The 22,137-nt window shown below is 36.5% G+C and overlaps 1 protein-coding gene across 1 annotated transcript; it reads left to right on the forward strand.

Annotated features, from left to right (window-relative positions):
• Positions 1-404: 404 nt before the first annotated feature.
• On the forward strand, positions 405-19,859 carry NAA30 (N-alpha-acetyltransferase 30, NatC catalytic subunit). Its single transcript, XM_032405186.1, has 5 exons — positions 405-539; positions 819-1,590; positions 6,553-6,676; positions 8,449-8,504; positions 16,407-19,859. The coding sequence occupies exons 2-5, from the start codon at positions 820-822 to the stop codon at positions 16,542-16,544; spliced, it is 1,089 nt and encodes a 362-aa protein (XP_032261077.1). The 5' UTR covers positions 405-539; position 819; the 3' UTR covers positions 16,545-19,859.
• The last annotated feature ends 2,278 nt before the right edge of the window (positions 19,860-22,137 follow it).

Raw genomic sequence — 22,137 nt, forward strand, 5'->3', positions numbered from 1 at the left:
GTACAGCTGAGGAAGAGCATTTTTGGAGGACTCGTGTGCGGCCGGGTCGGCGGAGCACCAGCCCGCGGGCTTCGCGGCCGCTCCGTCGGGGCGGCGGGCTTGGAACAGGGAGCGCCGGTCCCGCCCAGCTCTCCCCGGCCCAGCGTTGTAAGCTCGGCGGGCTGAGGAGTTCCAAAGCCGAGGACGGTGGGCTGGGAGCCGGAGACTCCAGCGCCCTCCGCAACTTCCCGGCCCCACAGCCCCACCCATTAGCACGCGGCCTCCCCCAGAGACCACAGGAGACACCTTCGTCCCCGCCCCTCCACAGGTCACCTCCCTCCACGCCCCTTTCCCTTGGCCCCGGCAGCCGGCAGGCAGGGAAGTGTCGTAAAGCCAGGCCTAGGAAACTTTACCCGGGGTAACAGCCGAGGCGCTTTACGGCGACGGCGGCTGAGTGTGAACCTTGGCGGTGGTGGAGGCGGCCGCGGCGGCGAAGGAGGCGGCGGCAGCGGCTGAGGAGGAAGAGGAGTGGCGGCAGTGGCGGCGGGGACCTGTGCGGGGTGAGCCGCGCGGAGGGGACAGGGAGGGGCTGCGGGTGACAGGGCCAGCGGATGGTTGCGGGCGGACGGGGACGGTGGCCGGCTGAACAGCTGGGCGGCGCTGAAGAGCGGGGGGGGCGCGGAACTGGGGGGGCTGCTCCGTGAGGGACGGTTTCTGCCTTTGTTCCCCCCCACCTGCACCGTTCCCCCCCCCCCCCGCCCGCCCGCCCGCCGCCCCCTCTGCTGCGCGCTTGTCCGCCGGGTCTCATGGCCTCCCCTCTCGGTCTGTGTCGCCTCTAGGATGGCGGAGGTACCGCCTGGGCCTAGCAGCCTCCTCCCACCACCAGCACCTCCGGCCTCGGCGGCGGCCGAGCCCCGCTGTCCCTTCCCGGCGGGGGCCGCCCTCGCCTGCTGCAGCGAGGACGAGGAGGACGACGAGGAGCACGAAGGCGGCGGCGGCAGGAGCCCGGCGGGCGGCGAGGCGACGGCGGCGGCCAAGGGGCATCCGTGCCTCCGCTGCCCTCAGCCGCCGCAGGAGCAGCAGCAGCTCAACGGATTGATCAGCCCCGAACTGCGGCACCTCCGGGCGGCCGCCTCCCTCAAGAGCAAGGTTTTGAGCGTGGCCGAGGCGGCCACGACCACGGCCACCCCCGACGGGGGGCCCAGAGCGACTGCAACAAAAGGAGCTGGGGTACACTCGGGCGAGAGTCCCCCTCACTGCCTCCCCAATAATGGAAGAACTGCGCTCCCCAGCTCGGCAGAGGCAGTGGCGGCGAGCGATCCTGCGGCGACCCGCAATGGACTGGCGGAGGGCACCGAGCAGGAGGAGGAGGAGGAGGAAGACGAGCAGGTGCGGCTGCTGTCTTCATCCCTGACCGCCGGCTGCAGTTTAAGAAGCCCCTCAGGCAGGGAGGTTGAGCCTGGGGAGGATCGGACGATACGTTATGTCCGATATGAATCCGAGCTACAAATGCCCGATATCATGAGACTGATCACCAAAGATCTGTCTGAACCCTACTCCATTTATACCTATAGATATTTTATCCACAACTGGCCACAGCTGTGCTTCTTGGTAAGTGGATGGAATGCAAAGAGGGTGAACCCCGCAGAGAGATCCAGGCCGTGCAGGGCAGGGAGTGTGAGGGCTGAGAGTGGCAGTGGATGTATACTCCTGCGTTTCATAGTATGTTACATGATGGAAAGTGCGTGTACGCACTACTAGTTATTTAATGAAACTTTTGAAGGTAAGACGTCTTGATCTGGCTTAAGTTGGTATGTAAATGCAACAAGCCTGTATGATGCATGTTGGGGGTCTTGGATCCTGTTTATATTAGCTTATAATCATGTTTAACTGTCTTTAATTACCCTCCCTCATCCTCAAAGCACTTTGCAATCATTTAATTTGAACATGGTTCTGTTCGGATACAGGCTTTATTAATCTCCCAATTACAGCCGTAATCAGGGAAGAGTGTATGCATAAACATGTTTTGGTGAACATGATTGTCAGTAAACTTGCTGTGGCCACATTGGAGAATTAAATCTTAACAAGCATTTTCTTATTTTCAAGTAATTATGGGGATTGTTTCCTTTTACTTCAACAGGGCAGTTAACAGTTGTAGCACCAGAAAACACGCTGGTGCTAGATTGTAGAAGGCACTACTAACACTTCTGGTGACTGAAAGACTCCTGAAACTTGAACAAAATACCTTTTTGTGGAATGTAGGAAACTAAGTGTGAAATTGTTACTAACCTAATTTTTTTAAGAAACTGGTCATAGATCTACCTAAATACTAGTAGTAACACTGGCTTGTGTAAAGTTATAGTTGACAAAATTTTTTTACTTATATGTAAGCAAAAAAGATTTGGCTATGAAACTAGTTAAATAGTTTTTTGTTTTTTAATTTATGTAGTATTGGCAGTACCAGTAGTTTCTTCCCAATAATACTGACCTTTAGTCTGTATGAAACCTTTCACTTAAATATTAACTGAAGGTATATGCTTTATATCTGTGTCCTCACAAGCATTTTGTTTCCATTGAATTTCACTGAGGAAAGGCAACATGCTTTTAAGAAGTATTTTATGATATGTAAAGGGAGAGCACTACTATATTTATTGTTTTAGCATTGACTTAGTTGCACTTAGCAAATCCCTGCAAGACATTTTGACAGTGCTTTGAAATCTATCTTTTTGATTCTATATGTTGATAATCTGAAAATATTACTTCAATATTGTAGATAATGGTAGTTCTGTTGTTTTCTATGTTCAGTTTGCTAAACTTCAATTTAGTATGTCTGTTTAAATTGTGGGAACTATCTTATATTTTACAAAACTGCACTTCCAGGATTCTAACCATTGTATCAAAATAGTTCTTAGACATGCCTGTGCCAATGAATATGGGAAAGTGATTTTATAGCACTATTATACGTGTCATATTAAATGCCAGTGTAATTGCTAAAAATTTATGATTGATTTAATTGTAAGTTTACCCACAAAAGCATACACATGAGTCAAATCTTAAATTGAAATAGTATATGTATTTTTGTTAATTACAGAAAATAGTTGTATATGTAATATTTAGTCAACTTTGGGTTCTGATATTACCTTGGTTTCTCTCAACTTGTCTGCCATTTTAGACTCTGATAAACTTAGTATTAGTAAATTTTAGTTTTGATATTTCATAGACTCCTTCCAGTTCACCAGCTGATTTGTACTTTAGCTCTTTAATAGCTGGTTTGTTTAACATTAAATTCTGAATATCTGGAAATTGAGATATGTACAGGTGGTTGACATCTAAGATTTATGGTGCAAATATATATCTGGAGGTATTGAACATAAAACAGTAGTTAATCAGAGGCCATTTAGAATTGGGGCCTTTATGTTGGCATTTAAAAAATTTGAATTTCCTGTAAGAACTAATTTAAAACAAATATAAGTGTGTATGTTTATTTTAAGTCATATCATTTTAGAACTGTAAAGGATCTTACTTTACTTTTTTTTAATGCAAAAAAAAATTAAGGACCAAAGTGACTTAAAATGTTTAAATCTTCAGATACTTAGGAGTGCCTGGCTGGCTCAGTCAGTGTAACATGCAACTCTTGATCTAGGTTGTGAGTTTGAGCCCCAAGTTGGGTGTAGAGATTACATAAAAATAAAAGCTTATATATAAAAAAAAAAAAGCTTCAGGTATTCAGTGGCAGAGAGGTAAAACTAGAACTTTACCTGACCTCTTATTATGGAAATAAGAACCTGAAAAATTACATACTCTTGACAGTGAAGATCATTGTGTTACCAAGTTATGCTTCATCAAGGGACGATTGTCCTTGCAAACATGAAAAATCTGAAGAGATTGAAAACCTCCAAAATGTTTTTGGTTTCCATATAACCTGTAATGGATCAAATGGAATGTATGAGGTTGAACCTTAGAAAATTGCCAATACTTGACCATATCGGACTAACAAAAATGACGGTTTCTTACGATTCTTCCTAATAATTGTAACAGATGTGAAAGTAGAGTACCAGACAAATGGGAGACACTGTGAATTACTCTACTCTTAACTAATTTAGCTCTACCTCTTTTGAGTTCATGGTATTTTCAGCTGTTGGTGCCTTTTTGAACTTCTTAAACTTATTACCAGTGATGTATTATAGTCTGTTTATTCTAAATTTAACTTTCTGGCTTCCTCTGTTTTCCCATGTATAGCATTCTGGAATTTGGGAATTTCTATTTCACACAACTTGAATTTTTCAACTTTTATAGATTGACAGGCATTTGGCCTTGTAGAGTTAAGTCTTAATCTTGCCAGGAATTTTTCAGTTCCCATCCTTGAAAAAAGAACACATTTGATAGTATGAGTTCCAAATATATGTGCAAAGCTTTTATTTGGAAAAATTTTGACAAATAGTGATTCTTGTAAGTGTATATCCATCAGCAATTTATCAGAAAAAAAAAAATAACAGCATAGGCCTTCTTCACTACCAACATCTTATTAGTAACAGTATATTGTAAACTGGGCTTTTATTTTTTTACTGATTCGTACCACTTGATTTTTGCTCCTACAGATTCTTAATTAGGAAGAAGTCAATCTAGTCCAAGTGTGAACTGATATAATACTTTGTTTGCCTATTACTTCCTTGGTCAAAGGACGAAGATTTGTTTGAAATTCCTATCCAATTTGAAAGTCTTGTCCAATTGTATTGTGTCTAGTGGTTCTGATTTTGAAGAAACTTCTTTTGGATGGTTTACTAACTGAAGTGTAGCTGTCCTACAGTTTTGTATCATAGATTTATATAGGTTTCTGTTTTTCCCTAACTTAAGAGATCAGGTCAAAAAGTATTTTAATGTACCATTAGTTCAAACATGTACACACACACAACCACATACATATATTTGAGGTGAGTTACTTTCAAATCAGAAAAATGCTGTCAGAGTTGTTCAGCCAGCCAACTTTTGTGTATTTTTCAGGTCTTATTTCAGAAAGAAATTTTAGTTTTCAAAAGAATTTTGATAGAACCAGATTGATTTATTGTGAATGAAAATGGAAATAGCAATTTTAGAGGTTTATTGGTTCAAAATAGTTTTGGATTGTGTGATAAAACAGAAATGCATTAGTGTGAATTTTTGAATTTAATATCCCATCAAAAAGATTTTTCTGACCTAGTTCAGGTTTGTGTGAAATGGATTAGAATTACCTTGCCTATAAGATTTCTCCACAATTAAAAAAGGACTTTTTTTTTTTTTTTTTTTTTTTAAAGATTTTTATTTATTCATATGAGAGAGAGAGAGAGAGGCAGAGGAGAAGCAGGCTCCCCACAGAGCAAGGAGCCCGATGCGGGACTCGATCCCAGGACCCTGAGATCATGACCTGAGCCGCAGGCAGACGCTTAACCGACTGAGCCACCCAGGCGCCCCTTAAAAAAGGACTTTTTAATCATTTTACAGAATGAGGGCTTTTTAATTTTTTAACCCAATTCCTGGTTTTTGTTGTTGAAATAGTTTCTTCTAAAAATTTAATTTTATTAAGAGATAATTTGAAGTTTTCCTATTTTTTTAATGAGTGCTCTTTATAGCAAACACATATTTCTAGCAAGCTGACACGTTATTAAATTATTGGAGTATTGCCCTATTGATATTTACCAGAATACAGTATTATTAGAACTTTTCATGAGTGACAGAACTTTTGAAAAACATTTTTAATGGTAACACTGGAAATCTTAATGAAAATGGGGGATGATTAGCATTTATTCAACATGTAACCTTTAATACTCTGGAAAGACATTATTATTAAAATTCTGTAAAGTTATATTAAAGCTTTTAGTATAATATGAAACTCTGATTTTAAGTTCTAGATACTCTGAGCTTTATGAGAATGATAGTGTCAGGAGTGTCCTAAAAATGAGACCATTGTATATCTAGTCTTCATGGTCGTTCACTAAAAAAAAACCCCTTGGGTAGGATCCAAGGAGTACCTTAAAAGCAATCTTTTATCTGAAAATCATTTACATATTTTTTTCCTGATCAAAATCTAACTCTGCTGTTCATGTATAAAAATCATGTCTTATATTTGTCTCTCACCAAAACTTAGAATTACGTTTAAATTTACAGTACTTTGATAAGCAAGTTTCACAATATTTTATCATATCCTAATGAATAGACATATTCTTAAAAAAATTACTTTCATGTATTTCCCCCTTTCCAAATCTTAAACATGTAGGTCTTTATTGCAAATAATTATAAGCACCTCTTATAAAGTACTTGAATGTTTGCTTTGTGGGAATCTTGCTTCCCCCCCCCCACTAGGCTTTGATAATAAACATAAGCAATTCATGCCCTAAACAATGTTGAACGATTTTAAAACTGGAATATTTGAAGGAGTTCTAGGATTTAGATTTCTGAAACTTCTGTGATTGCTCTCTTACTAGAATTCTTATCTCTTCTTCCTCAAAAATGTGACCAGTGGTTGGTTGCTGTTTCCCTGGGTAATTGTGCAGTACCTGATGGCAATGTATTCTTCATAACTGTTTGTTTATTTTTAAGGCCATGGTAGGGGAGGAGTGTGTAGGTGCCATCGTTTGCAAGTTGGATATGCACAAAAAGATGTTCCGCAGAGGTTATATAGCCATGTTAGCCGTGGATTCCAAATACAGGAGAAATGGCATTGGTAAGGAAAATATTATGTCACTAAAAGAATGCATAAGTTGTTTTCATTTTTGTTTTTTGAAGCAAAAGGTTTAAATGTAAATGTGTAGAAATGAGAAAGAAGCGAAGGGAAGAAAATTAAGGTTTTTATTTCAAAATATTTAAAAAATGTTCTTCAAATGACTTGTTTATTAATGCTTTGTTTGAGAAATTATCTTTCTAACAAGTAGCAGGTGATCAGTTTTTACCTCCAAACATTTTTTTTTATCACATTCAAAATGATTTGTGTTATACTACATACTGCCGTTTTCAGTAGCGTTATTGGGGCACTTGATCACAGCCCTCCAGGAGCTGTCTCTACCTGGGTTAAGTGGACCTCAAGGCAAAATTATGGAGAAATTGTTACCATTATTTAGTACTAGTCCTCAAACATATTAACAAATCAGGGAGAACCAATTTCATCTCTTTCTTGGGTCTGCTTTTCCTGGCATTTTCAGTTAATCTTAAACTTGTGATTTATAATGGTCGTTAGAATCACTGGGTGGTTTAAAAACAAATGCTTAGGTCCCTCCTCCTGAGAATCTTGTTTGTCCTGTTAAAAGTAAGACTGAAGCTTCCCCAGGTGACTGTGATGTAAGCCTGGTTAAGAGCCACTGTCCTAGTGTCTAGGACCTACTGGCTTTTTGTTCAGGATGGGGGATCAAGCACTTGTCTGAGCGTGTCCAATTCTGGGATCTAGTGAAGCTCAGTAAGTATTCGTGAAAGATTTAATGCCTGTACCAGTATTTAATTACTAGCAGTTTTTTTGTCACTTGTGGTTTTTTTTTTATACGAATGTTTTTGTCCGATTTAAGACTGTTTCACACAATCTGAGATGTCATGAGAAATCATTATGAATAGGTTGACTTAATACATTTGGTTTAACCAACCTTTCTTATTAGAGTTAAGAGTTTACTACTAAGGTTTTTAATGGATTGGACTTGTTATACAAGCCAAGTTTGAGTTTTTGACACATTAAAAAGAGCTGATAAGGGCACATGGCAAATGATAAGCAATTGTCTGACTAGCTCACAGGGCAGAACCTGGTGGCTTGAGGGCTGCATCTTAGCCCTCAGACATTTTGTTTGGCCCGTGTAATGTGATCTTACTCATGTGCATGGTTGGAAAATTAAGAGATTCCTTACAGAATTTGGATTTCTTAAAACCAGAGTTGGCAGTTGTTTTCCCTTTTATGTACCAGATGTATCTGACCCTAAACTAGGATACATTTTGCTAGACATTTGCAGAGACACCCTGGCATCATTTGGGAATGCTGGACTTCAGTATGCTCAGGCTCACTCGAAGGTTTGTAGGAACCAACCCAGTATCTTGGGCCCACTCTGCGTCACAGCAGTTTCTGGTGTAATCTTTGGCAGGATTCGCTCAAGAGTCTTGTAGTAACTTCAGCTAGTTCAAGGGTTTCCTGGGTTGCTCTGACCGTACCATATCTTGCCTTTTTCTTTTTCCCCTTTTCTCTTACCTTCAAACAGAACAGCACAAACTCCTACTTGGAGCAAGTAATTACACCTAAGAAAAAGGGATACATATGGAGGGAGATAGGTCTTTTATTATATTGCTATGTGTAGGTTCTGTTGGCCTCTCAGTTTAAAATTTTTTCTCACTTAAGATAGTCTGTGTATCTGCATTCGAGGTAAACCCAGCATTTGATATTTCTGTGCTTAGTATGAATATGATAATTTAGGTATCTTTAAGAAACTAAATTTTCTTTCATTAATACTCATATCTATGTTCTAGGTACAAACTTGGTTAAGAAAGCTATATATGCCATGGTTGAAGGAGACTGTGATGAGGTAAGTCTTTCTAAATGTTTAAAACCCTTTACTGTGGTCTGTATTCTACCAGTTTTTTTTTTTTAAATAAGTATTCCATAATAAATTATACTGCAGATTTCATTGCAGACTATTACATAATTGTCGCTTGTGGTGAAAATTATATTCCTTTTAAAAACACATGAATTTTGACCTAGAACAATTTTAAGATGATAATGGGAGCTAAAATTTGTTCTTTGTCAAAATGTAAAGGTGAAATCTTAGACATTTTCAGTAAATAATTGGTATTCAGAGGAATTGGTATTCAGAGGATTTGTTCAGTTAAAGTCACTTAAGGTAGCTCTTATTATAATCTTACTGCAATTTCCTTACATATTGGCCTTAGTTTCTCTCTAAATAACATTTTTTTTTTTTTTTAACTTTGGGCCAACTGTCAGCTCATATGAAAGACATTTCGTGTTTGAAAAAAAATCAGCATTAAATAATGAGAAGGCTGAGGAGAAAAAATTGCAACCACTTTTTAAATGTAGACCTGTCTGCGTATTAACCTAGGAGTGTCTTTTCTCTTTAGCCTGTTTGTACAGCCTAACCACAGCTATAATTTCTTTGTAGCCTACAGCACTGTCCTGTACACATAGTGGGTGCTCCGTAACTAATGGTGATGGTTGGGAATGTTAAAATTTACTGTCATATGATGTGGAAGGAAATAAGTATGAACTAGAGAAGTATAGATGTTTTTAATATAGCAATGGTGACTGAGATGGAACAAAGTTGTATTGTGTTAATAATTTTATGAACCGTACAAGTGACAATTATCTTTATTATTGGAGGGCAACTATGCCTTAGAGAGTTCTCAAAATACTTAAAATTAGGTAATTTTTTCCTCAAAAGACTCTAACCTGTTTTGATTACTTTTTTTTTAAGACGGTTTTTTTTTCTGTACAAAATGTATACACAGTCGTTAAACATGATGTGTATGTGTGATTCGAGGGTACAGAGTCCCTTCATTCACCATGCTCACACTCTGCAGCTCTTCATTCTTCTTTCCGCTTATAGCTACTGTTCATCTTCAAATATGTATCCTCCCATTTCTAAGCACACATCTAAGCTGTGTAATACTTTTTCTTTACACAAATGAAGCCATAGTTATTATTCTGCAATAATTACTTTTTTTTATTTAACAATATCTCATGAACATGTTTCCATGTGAGAATACAGAGATTTACCATAGAGTATTCTCACCCTTCTTGTTCACATTAGTTTGTATTCTGACAGATTACACTAAATAGTGGTTGGTTGAGAAGGCCTGCAGGTATGTTGGGCGGCACAGAGGAAATCATCCTGGCATTTCAGGATGTTCAGTGTTATTTCAAATAAGGTAATTCACATGTAGTGAAGGATCTTACATTGTTCACAGCTTTTAATATAATACCACAAAGTAAAAGATGCAGTGACCCTGGATCATTTAAATGTCTGGTAACTAAAATTTGCAGAAGAGGATTAGACTGCATATGTTCATGGGTGTAAGTCTCTGTGTTTGTAGCCACACTGGTTTAGTTCATCAGGAGGAGAAGTCGAGCTTCATAAAAGTTGCCAAACAGTTTGGAGAAATCTTTGGGTTGATAAGACCATGTTTTGATCCTCTACTGCTACTGAGTAGAGTGGTTTCCAGTGAGCAGGGATGTTACGAACAGGGAGTATTATGTTCCTTAATGGTGTTATACCTTTTGTGAGTTATCCTAGTCACTACCCGTGAGACATGGTAGTGTGCTTTACCTAAACAGAACAAATATGTTTATATCGTATTGGTTTTCCTTTAAAAGGTCTGGGGATTGATATGGAGATTTGGGTTATATTGTTTTAGTCTCATAGTTAGATCCTAAATTAGTGACACATTTTATGGTAGAAATACTCTTTTCATTGTGGGCCTAAAAATCTAATTCTGATTTACTTTTCTTACTATTGAAGCAAAGAGTTTTACCTATTCTTAGCCTGAAATGGGGATAGTTCCGAAAACTTACTTCTTTTGTATGATTTTTTTTACAGTTTGAATAGTTCTGCTTCTGGATTAGAGAACTCTTCTATGTTTAAAAAAAATTGTGTCCCACATTGTTCAGATAAAGGTTTTGCTCTATAAAGGGATAGAACCTTTGTTTACTATTTATAAGGCTTTTCCTCTCCCTTTCCTTATGTTTTAAACTGTATAAGCCACGATTCTATCCCCTTTTCCCTTCTAATTTTTGATAGTTAATTTGTCTTTGTTGGTTCCACTTCCTTTTATTACCATTTCATCCCATTTGGTTTGGTTTCTTGCCCCTCGACTCCAGTGTAACTGCTTTCTCACTGATGTATTTGCTAGACCTAGTAGCTTCTTGGTTCTCCTCTACTTATTAAACTACTTCTCAGTCTTTAAGGTCCAAAACAAATATCAATAACTTTTTAAAAGTTTTCCTTAATCCTTCTGGACAGAATCACTTGTGTGGCTTCTGTGGTTTTCTTGGCTTCTCTTTTTGTAAAATTTACTCTGCTGTTCAGAGTCTGTGTCTTAGCTGCTAAGGGAGCAGAGATTCCTTTTCTTGTTTACTGCCGTATTCTTAGTACTTATTGTGGCATTTGTGATAAAGTACAATGGTTCTTAAATATTTGTTGACGATTAGTTCAGTGCTTCCAGCATTTTATCTGTACCTCTTTTTTTTTTAATGGACTTGTGAATTTCAGCTTGTATAATTGTTAACTTGTCTTTCCTTCTGAGCTTTCTGTAAGCTTTCTAGGAATGGCAGTCATTTTACTTGTTTTGTACATAGTAAGATTTAAAAAAAAAAAGTATCTACAGAGTTCATCAGTTGTTAAAATACCTTTTGGTAAAAACAAAATCATATGTAAAAACAGTCTTGTATATAATGTGTTCTGAGGAAAAAAATTTTAATTTCTAAGAATATAGTAACCAATTATAAAGTAACCAACATGTGATTTTACTTAAGTTAGGCCAACCTTCTTTTCTCTTAACGTGTTAAGGAATTTTGGCAAATTATCGGAAAGACATTTGAAAAGGGATTTAAATTACATTTTCCGCCACTTAGGTTGTACTGCTAATTTTTTTTTTATTCTTAAAGAGATTTTTAATTCTATGCACCTATACAGAGTTACATTTGGAAATCTCTGTGAAGCCTTACCATGCACATCCAGTCAATTTTTACTTCCTATTCTGTTTGTAGAATTTGTGACCTTGAGTCATGTTTATATTGCTCTTGGTTGCTATTGTCATTTTTAAGATAAATTTACATCATATTAAACCAAAATTAGTAATCACAGAGTTGAACTGTAGATGATGTTTTTGTTCAAATAATAATGAAATACTCTCCTGATCTAATAGTTATTTTCATTTTGCCTTACTATGACTTTCCTAATGTTTTATGTCAGAATTAGACATGTTAAAACAGCATAACTAAAATATCTTTTTTAATTTTCTGTATATTTGGAGCTGTCTATAAAAGTTATAGCATGAAAAAAAGAAACAAGTGGATTTGTTGTTTCATGAATGAGAAATACATTACCCATATTGCTGACCTGGCTCGGATTTGGTTACACCCCTACATGTTCTGGCTGCCAAACATGCAGTGGCTACTAGGACAAGCATCTTGGGTTTGTGTATTACATTAGGGGAATAGTAAGAGAAATACATACAAATAGCATGAATAAGTTTTCTAGAATGTGGGATTGCTGGATCATATAGTAGTTCTATTTTTAAGTTTTTGAGGAACCTCCATAACTATTTCCATGATGGCTGTACCAATTTACATTCCTACCAACAGTGGCCTAATTTATTATAACCAATGATAAATCTGTTACATATTAACAAAATGCATGTAATATCTTGATATATACAAATGCATCTCATGTATTTTTATGATTTTTTGATATTGTACAAAGGTGAATTTTATGATAATGTACAAAGCCTTATATGTTTAACAGTTATATGTTGAACATTTTTAGTTTCACTGGAAACATATTTTGGCTGTGAGACAGAGGCTGCTGGGTAGAGAAGAGTAAAATGGAGATATTTAAGCTGTAAGGACTTTTGGTTGAGTAGTTTGTCCTAATTAAAGAACTGGTTATGAGAAGCCTGGGTTCTAGATCCATCTTCTGTCACTTAGAATTGTGTGATTGTAGGCAAGTCATTTAACTTTTTATAGTCTGTCTCGTTGTCTATGCAGTATGATCGGAATTCTGATCTTAAAGGAATGTTATGAAGAGCAGTAGTAGTGTTCAGTAGTATTGATGGAAGGTCTGTGAGGTGCCAGTTGATAGGCTAGTGCTTAGGTTCTAGCAGTGAACAGTTGGCCTCCCTCCAACAGTTCCAGCCTACAATATTAAAAAAATCTTTCTAAACTGTAATCATTTGGCTTATCCTGACAATGGTTTGTTGCTAAGAGAGTCTGTGGAACTTCACAGTAATCCTTTTTCTGTTAAGTAGAATTCTACTTTGCCAGATTTCTTTGGGACCAAAGTAGCCTCATTATCCTTTGGCTTCCTATGTAATACTCCCATGATGTGGTCTAAAAGAATAGTTTTATATTGAGTTTTCACTATAAACCCAGATTCTCTTTTAATTATAAGAATTTGAATGATTAAGTATTAAAAAGTAGTTACTTTTTTTCTGACATTTTCTATTTTGTCAAATGATCTCTTTGTTTAGAGAATGTGAGTGTACCGAGAGAATATTTTCATTTTAACTAAGGTTAGCCCTTTGTGTAATTCCATTTCTGTATAATTGGGCTGTATTTCACTAATCTGTTAGGATGCCAACAAACGTGAATACAACTCTTTACCACACCTTATGTGTGTATTTTTATAGCCATAATTAGCTTCAGATGTGTCTTGAATATTTCCAGTTGCCAAATATTAACAAACAGACTTAGAATCCCTTCATTGTGTCTTAAGTAGGTTAGATCTCCCATTTGCTGCTTTGTTTTAATCTGGGAAACAATCAGGGGGAGGCACAGAAGAGTGGATACTATTAAGCTGTAGTTCAGATTTGGAGTCTGGTCTGTTTTTGCAGTACTGGTGGCCTTGAGTTTCATTCTTTTGTAAATTGGAGAAAATCATATCTATTTCATAGGGTTATTGTGAAAATAACATAATGACAAATGCAGGTAAAATGACATAATGCATGTAAAATGCTTTACAATTTTATTAAGCTTTCAATAAATACTAGCTTAAAAAAAACCTTTCACCTTTTTCTGTGAAATCAAGTTCCAAGTTTTGAGTTGTTGTACCTTTATTGCTTCACATGTTAATTGTTTTGACACATTTTAGCTTTAATTAGGTGGTGGCCTAAAACAGAATTCTAGGAGTTATGCAAGAAAATTGTTCAAAATTGAAACCTGTATTGATCAGACTGTAGTGTCCCATACTGGTAGATGACCTACATTACTAAAAAATAAATTCCTTTTTTTTAAGAGCAGAGAAAAATTGTTGACTTTTATTCTTAAACCAGTTTATTTGTTGTACAACATTTATTTAAATGTCCCTTCTTAGTAATATTTTCTCTTGCTCCTGAATTATTCATTACTTGTGTTTAGATCTTTAAAAAATTCAAATTTAGCATGTGATTTGCTTTAATGAGTTAATTGTGTAGGCAGTTGCTTTAAGATGATGCTTTTTCTTTCAGTACTTTGGTCATTTAAAAGTTTGGTAATGCTTTTGTTTGTTTAATGTTTATATAATTATGTAATATAATGAAAGGTGCTTAGGATGTATATAATTTACAAATATTTAAGAGCCTTCTATGTGTTAGGCAGTTTGTTAGGTACGTAGGAAATGGCTATGAAGGAGGTGCACATGATTCCTGCCCTTGTTGGGTGCATCAGCTAGGAGAGATGACACCGTCATTAAATGTTGAATGAGAATGGAGTTGAATAAGGAGAAGTGCAGAGTGCTCTTGGGGTAATATAAAAGAAAGGGATACTTCACCCAGTCTGGAAGGGACAAGCTAAGGCCAAAAGCAAGGAGGACAGGAAGAGCATCCTTCAGACGGAGAAAACAACTTATGTGAAAAGTCTAAGGTGGGAAAGATTATGGTGGGTTCCAGAAACTGAAAGTTCAGTGTTGATCATGGAGAGCTGGGGGAACGGGAGGGGAATACCTAAACTGAAGTTGGCAAGGTAGGTAGAGGCCATATTTTGATGGGCCTTTTAGGTTTCTTTAGATTATTTTTAGATTGTGGACTTTATCTTGAGGACAAAAGGGAGTCAGTGGTTTTAAGCAGGGAGTTAACAAGAGCATCATTCTACTTAAAGAGAATGGGAGACCTTTGAGTTAGGAGGATCTTGTAATTACAGTGAAAGTTGATGGCAGCTTGGACTAGAATGGTATCATTAGGGATAGAAAGAAAAGGGTCGATTTGAGAAATTTAAGAGAGAGAATTGAAATACTCGGTGCTTGGATATTTGTAGGGGGGCGTGAGAGGAAAGAAGTTCAACAATGACTCTTGGTTTCAGGTTTAAGGATTGGTAGGATGGAGATCTTGTTACTAAGATACGGAATTGTGGAGGAGAAGTTGATCATGAGTTCAGTTTTGGATAGGTTGAGTTGAGGTATATTCTTTTTCCTATTATTTACATCTGTTTGAATTCTTGTCAGGTATTTTGATAGCTTGAGAAAGAACAAAGAGACTCATAGGCTTTACTTGGGACTTTAATTATGCTTTGCTCTTTCTGTCCCACTTCAAACACCTGAGGGTTATGACATCCCAGCAGTAACTGTGGCTCACTGTGTCGGTAATTCTCAATGAGGTAGGTTGAGAATCAATAGAAAGGCAAATAGAGCTGTGTATCTAAAAGGTGGGAGGATGGGATAGAGGATGTTTTGGTAGAGGAAGGTAGAAACAAATTAAAAAAGAAATCACACAATACCAAAAAGTATCATTTATTCATTGTCAGGGCCATTGGTTCAGTAATATTAAAAAAGAGTCAGAAGTCAATACTTTATGTGTTCTTCTGTTAAGTGTTGATGTCCATAATATGTAGTCATTTGTTCTCAGACTGTGGTCTCCCAACTAGCAGCATCAGCATCAACTAGCAATTTTTTAAAACTACAGATTCTTGGGCTCCATCCCAAATCTACTCAGAAACTCTGGAGGAGGGGTCTCAGCCATCTGTTTTAACAAACCCTCCAGTTAACTGATGTTTGGGTACCTTTGGTCTAAAAATCAGCAAAGGGTCAGATAAGTAAATATTTTAGACTTTGCAGACTATAGATCTCTGGTGCAGATGTTCAACTCTGCTCCTTGTGTTGAGAAAGCAGTCCTAGACAGCATGTAAACAAATGGGCATGGTTGTGTTCCAATAAAACTTTATTTACAGAAGCAGGCAATAGGCACATTTGGCCCAAGAGCTATAATTTGCAGATTCTGGTGTAGACTCTAGACAATATGGTAATTGTTGCCAGGATAAATGATGACAAATTAATGAAAATATAGGAGTCGGAGGTCAATTTGAATAGTTTCAAGTACTGGTCAATTTTCTTCAAAGTTTTTATTGTTGATTTTTTTCTTTTCTTCGTCTTTTTGTCACACTATTTTTCTCCACAGGGAAACAATTCATCTTTGTTTTAGTATAAAACATATATTCTCATTGCTAAAACTTTCAAAACATCACAAAAAATCAACAGAACAGAAAATGTTCACATTCCTACCTCCCCTTGCCCCAAGAGAAAATTACTATCACAATTTCAGTGACCATTTTTCTGGGTTCTTTCTGTACATCATTAACATTTATTGTTTCACCATCAATTTTAAAACAGAATACGATAATGTTTTTCTTAAATATTTGAAATGTTTGTATGTGATTTGTCAAATTATGAAATTATAAAATTAATTTCAAATATATAAAATTGTGACTTAGTTTTCTCCTCTTTTCGAAGGTTGTTTTGGAAACAGAAATAACGAATAAGTCTGCTTTGAAACTTTATGAAAATCTTGGTTTTGTTCGAGATAAGAGGCTGTTCAGATACTATTTAAATGGAGTTGATGCACTGCGACTTAAATTGTGGCTGCGTTGAGAAACTGACATCAAGGAACAACTTTCCAACCACGCAGAATCGACCTTTGCATGCAATGCAATTTGTACAAAATTGCTTTGCAGGTGGATTTAGTAATTTCCATGCAGCTCTTATCTGTCAGTGTCTCATTGAGTGTCGCACAATATTTGTTGCACTTTGGCATGGCGCATTTGTTCCGAATTAAAAGAGATTGTTTTAAACTTAAAGAGTTCTTTTGGTACCAGCAAGATGTGCCAGTTGATAGCCAAGATTTGTTTGTTCATTTGCAAAGTCTGCTGACAATGTCATTTACACAGTGATCATTTTGTCACAGAACCAGTAAGTGGAACATGATTTTTGTTCCTTAAAAAAGCCAATGTAGATTGTAAAAATCTCCAAGTTATACTAACATTTCACATGAAACCTGCCATAGTTTTCTGAAGGGGGTGGGGGAAAAGCTTCAATTTTAGGTTTTATTTTTTCAATATTAAATTTTTCCATTCTTGAATATTGGTACCTCAGTGATTAGTGAATGAAAAAAATGTTATGTAGGGTTGGGTGTGTCTTACAATGAGTAAAGATAACAATTAAATTGCGTCTGCCAGTGCCTGTGTAGATAAATCTATTTGTCTTCATCTCTAGTTTTTGAATGCATGCTATCTTTTCCTTTTCTTTAAGGTCTTTGCAAGCAAACTTTTGTTTTTATTTAAATTCTAAATTTGATAATAAATTATTTCAGATTTTTATAATTTGGATACTTTTTTCCAGGTGAGTGACAGAGTGGTTTACTGTAAAGTCCCTTTTTTCCTTACAGTAAGAAGTTGAATCTACTTGGAAAATCTTTGAGAAATGACTCAAAAGGGATGAGAAAAGTTGATGGAGCCGGGAATTGCTGGGTTTTTGGATGCACTTTTTTTTTTTTGAGAGTGAGGGAATTTTTGGAAAAGAATAGAAAATTAATGTAAATTGGTATGATTTTATTTAATCAAAATTATCGCTAAGCTGTGAAGGACAGCTTTTACAAAGCAGTTGGAACTTTTCCCACTTGATTTGGATTTCACATTGCTTCTGTTTCTTAAAATGCTTCACTTTTGGCTCTTGGTCTTGGAAATAAATTTCAAGGTGCATTGTATCCATTTTAAACTGATTTTCTTTTCTTTTCACTTATTTGAGCAGATTCTTGGGGGAAGCTTTGCTTAGTCCTCAAAAAAACAAAAGGGAAAATTGTAAAAAATTTTTGGAATGAGTTCTATGGGTTTTCTTAATAGTTATTACCATGTTCAGTTACATTGTATTTTGGCCAATCTGTGCAGTGTAACAAATTTTAAAGTTAATTGCTTTCAATTGAGTCAGGAAACCTGTGATGGATAATTTAACTGGAAAACCTAGGTACCCATAAAAAAAAAAAAATTGATGCTCTGTGAAAAATGTTTTGTAGGATTCTATGTTGTTTTTTCTTTAATTTGGATATGCTTTACTTCTGCTCTAGGATTTGGTTTGAATTTTATTTTATGGCTATAATTACTGTATTTTTAAAAACCCTACCTCCATTAACAGTTGGTAAAAGCCCCCTTTCAGGAAAGTTTGTTGCCTTTTTTTTTTTTTTTTTTTAAAAAGGAAAGCTGCTCCTTGCTCAGTGTAGTGTCTTGAAAGTGAACATGGTATTAAGTACTTTTAAAATAATGATATACAGATTTGGTGAAAATAAAATCTTTCTGCTGGTGGGATCATTTATAGTTCCTTATTTTTAAAGACAACTTTTTCTTTCCATTTTATGTTGCTCTTGAAAGTTTAATCGGCAGAGTACTGATTACATTAAAAATGTGATGATCACACAATACTCAGCTTTCCAGCTGACGATTTTGAGTATGTCTTTGCTCAAATGTCATTTGGGCTCTAGCATTTAGAGGAATGCCAATCATAGTGATGCTTCTCTTATTTTTAATATGGAGGGAACTGAGCTAAAACAGTTATCAAATTTTATCTCACCACTTTATATTTGACTTGCTGATTCATGAGTAATGATAGTTGATGAACATATAGTTGCTTGACTCACTGATGGGGACAGTTCCAAAGTAGATACATGCTGGATTTTCATTTCAACCATTATGTTTTTGGCACGTTGTCAGTGAAACCATTTCTACTGACCTTTTGCCCCAGAATTGACCAGGTTTTGCTGAACTGACTGGGTGTTTGTAAACATGACCATAACATGTGGCTAAAAAGTCAGATGGTTGCTGTATTGTCCAATTGGTGTATGTTGAATATAAATGTCTCCCTTATGTCTTTCATTGGTTATGCAAAAATTGTTTACTTAAGTAGGCTAAAATTTTAATATCTAGCTTGATAACCCAGCATCAAAACTAAGTCTCCATTCCAGTTGAAGTAGCATCATACATTAATTTACTTTTTGATAGTGGGCTTTCATTTTTCTTACATGATCTTAAAACAGTCCCAGTTAAAATTGATAGAGTGAGTTCACTTGGCTAAAACTGAGCAAAATTGGTGCAACTTTCTTTTAACGGGGTGCTGCCTCTTTAAGACTGACTGTACTATCCACTGACACTGGTTTGGCAGTTGGTACTGCTGAACATTTTTATACATGCTACCATGAAGCTATATATGTTAGTATTGAAGAAGCTAACGGGTATACTATCATTTTTGATATGTGGGCTGATTGTAATTTCCCTTACTTTAGGATGAAACTACTCTAGAGAAGTCCACAGATCAGAAACCAGACAGTAGTTTTTGAAGTCGAAGCCAACAAAATAAAAAAAGAAAAAAGAAAAAATTACTATTAAAAAATTGGTTTTGATATTTTCTGCCTCTTCCCCAAATTACCCTCCCTACTTGCTTGACAAATCTATGTAAAGGACTTTGTTTGTCACATGTTTTGATTTTACCTTGCCCTGTGTTATGGTATTGGCTGACATGTATAAGACTGGATGTGTATATTTATTATGGTGTCTAAAAATCATGAAGTTCATCACTTTCCAGGAGCATAGATAAAAGCAAATTGGTAGTGCATCAGAGTTACTTTTCAGTGCACCATGACATCACTAAAATGAGTGCTATAATGTTACAGGGCTTTCAGGTTTGTAAAAACATAACCATAAATTATATTGACGTCAGATATGAGTTGAGTATCTATAAAATATCACGTGTATCTCAAAATATTGGACTGCTGTTTGATGACTGGATATTGCTGCATAATTTTCTTCTATTGTCCCATATCCTTTTGGAGAGAGAGATTTAATGGGATTTGAAATGTGCAAGATGTCTAAATAAGATGCAGTCAAATAAAGTTGGTTAAGTTGTGTTTGCATTTTTCTTTTAGATACAGCTGTGTGCATTTTATGATTGAGTTGTTCTGCTTTTACCTAAGAAAAAAAACCAAGCAATCCATTCAGTTCTCCACTTCCTGCCTCCCATCCAAGAATTATTTGGGAGAAGTGATATATAATTGTTATCTACTTTGTGTTCTGACAAAGTAAATTTAAAAATAACAGCATGAATTTGATTTTCCGAAAAGTATTCAAAGTTAGTCAACTCAGATATCAGATATCAATACAAATGAGAGCATTTTTGCATGTATAAAACCAAAACTTGGTTTTTTGTCCTTGTCCCATAGCAATTTATTCCTAAGACTGTTTTTATTTTAATTTACTACCTTTTTTGTTTGTACTTAAGTAACGTTTCTCCCCCCTTGTTAAGACACCAAAGTAAAATAGAGCAATATCTGGGCTATTTGCCTCATTCTTGTAAGAAGCTTTAAATGGTAGTTATGTATGCTTTTATATTTAAAGATTTATGGATGTTAGTGGAAGAAAGAGATGTTTTAAATGTGAATACTAAATTACTTTGATCATCCATGCAGTATTCACTTTGTTCTTTTATAGTTAGTAAAAATGGCTGAGTTCATGTTTTACTTGAATCTTATATGGAACTCCTGAATACCTCATAAATTGTCTAAATAATGATCGGAAAGTTGATAGCATCCTTTGACACCTATGAACAGAGATCACTATTAATCTGTAGCCCAGCGATATAGTGAGTGATAACTTTTAAACAACTTTTAAAAGAGTGAAAAACCTCATGAGCATATAGCACACTGCACTTTTTTTCAGATCAGTGCTGTCCAATGGCACTTTTTACAATAATAAAAATGTTCTTTGTGCTCTCCAGTATGGTAGCCACTAGTCACATATAGCTAGTGAGCCCTTGAAGCAACAGCTAGTATGATTGAAGAACTGAATTTTTAATTTTAATTAATTGAAATTTAAGTAGTCACGTGGTTAGTGGCTACTGTATTGGACAGCATAGCTTTAGATAATATTTAAGCAGTAGTAACTAAGGAAAGTATTTTTTCAGTAGGATTTTTAAGACTACCAAGTTATTGAAATATGAAATGGAAGCATCAGGATTAAAAATCTCTGAGCAAGGGAACAGCTGCACTGTTTATGTTGATTGTCTGTTGCATCCGTACAGTATTGACACCACCTCTCTCCCGCCCCCATTGTGATGTAGCCCTTCTGAGAAAAGCAGCCCTTAAAGTTTTTATTTGGAAATTTTCTGGGTTGCAGAGATGCACAGATTCAAGTGGCAATAATTAGTTTCTGATGAGACTGTCATGTCTTTTTAGTGTTAAAATATTTTACATAGTTAAACCTAATAATCTCTCATTGTAGATGGATTTGAAGTCATTTCATCTCTAAATGAGATTGGTCATTTCTCATTTTACCAGTGTTCAAACTGGAACATAGAAGTATATCGTATTTGTACTTTAATTCTGGAAGATCATTCATGCTGAAGCAAAGGCGAGTGTTTTTGTTTCTGAGAGAACAAGATTTTGCTGTGTTCTCTGGCCATGTCGTGTGTCACTCTTGATTCTAGCTGGTCATGTAGTTGGTGTAACTCATCAAAAGGGCAGGAGTGAGGTTGAAAAACACCTGGCCAAGGGGAGTGCCAGGCTTGGTACAGTTTGTTCCCACTGCTGGGGAAAGAGCTCAAAGCATATGTTTGTTTGATAGCAATCAGTGTCTGATCGTCATATGAAAAGACCTAGGGATAACAAAGACCACCAAAGTGCCAAAATCTAATACTAAAAAAAATGTGAACAATGAAGGGGTTATAATGTAAGGTTTTTATAATGCTAAGAAATAAGCTCATTTTTAGTTATGGATTTTCATTACTACCTCTTTGCTGTATAAATATATCTCAGTTTTCTAATACCTCAATTTCCTGAGAATCTGTATGTACGTTTTTGTAAATAAAAGAATTTACCATATGCTAGAGGAAGGACCTGGCTTTTAAAGAAATTGTATAAAGACCGTTGTTACTGGATTTGTTAAACAGTGAATCGATTTGAAACTTCTTTAAAACACTTTATAGCCTTTTCTGGTCCCCTTGACTGAGGTGTTGTTTTTTTTTGTTTTGTTTTCTTTCTTTTTTTAGTAAACATAATCTTATTTAGTGAGATATGTGTTCAGGAAGCATGTACCCTCATTTGTTAATTTACAACTGCAAAGATTTGTATGTCTCCTGTGTTTTCCTTTCATGCCAAAGAAACACTTTTTTAAAAGCCAGCAGGTTGCACGAACTGAAAAAAAAAAAT

The sequence above is a fragment of the Phoca vitulina genome, unplaced genomic scaffold, assembly GCF_004348235.1.
Source record: "Phoca vitulina isolate PV1807 unplaced genomic scaffold, GSC_HSeal_1.0 scaffold7, whole genome shotgun sequence".
Lineage (NCBI taxonomy): Eukaryota > Metazoa > Chordata > Mammalia > Carnivora > Phocidae > Phoca > Phoca vitulina.

What these genes read in the sequence shown, in the direction of transcription:
- NAA30 (XM_032405186.1), top strand. Translation starts at nt 820, where the DNA reads ATGGCGGAGGTACCGCCTGGGCCTAGCAGCCTCCTCCCACCACCAGCA. An exon ending in GGCCACAGCTGTGCTTCTTG is followed by an intron (nt 1,591 to 6,552) that starts GTAAGTGGATGG and finishes TTTATTTTTAAG; the next exon opens with GCCATGGTAGGGGAGGAGTG. An exon ending in TTGAAGGAGACTGTGATGAG is followed by an intron (nt 8,505 to 16,406) that starts GTAAGTCTTTCT and finishes CTCTTTTCGAAG; the next exon opens with GTTGTTTTGGAAACAGAAAT.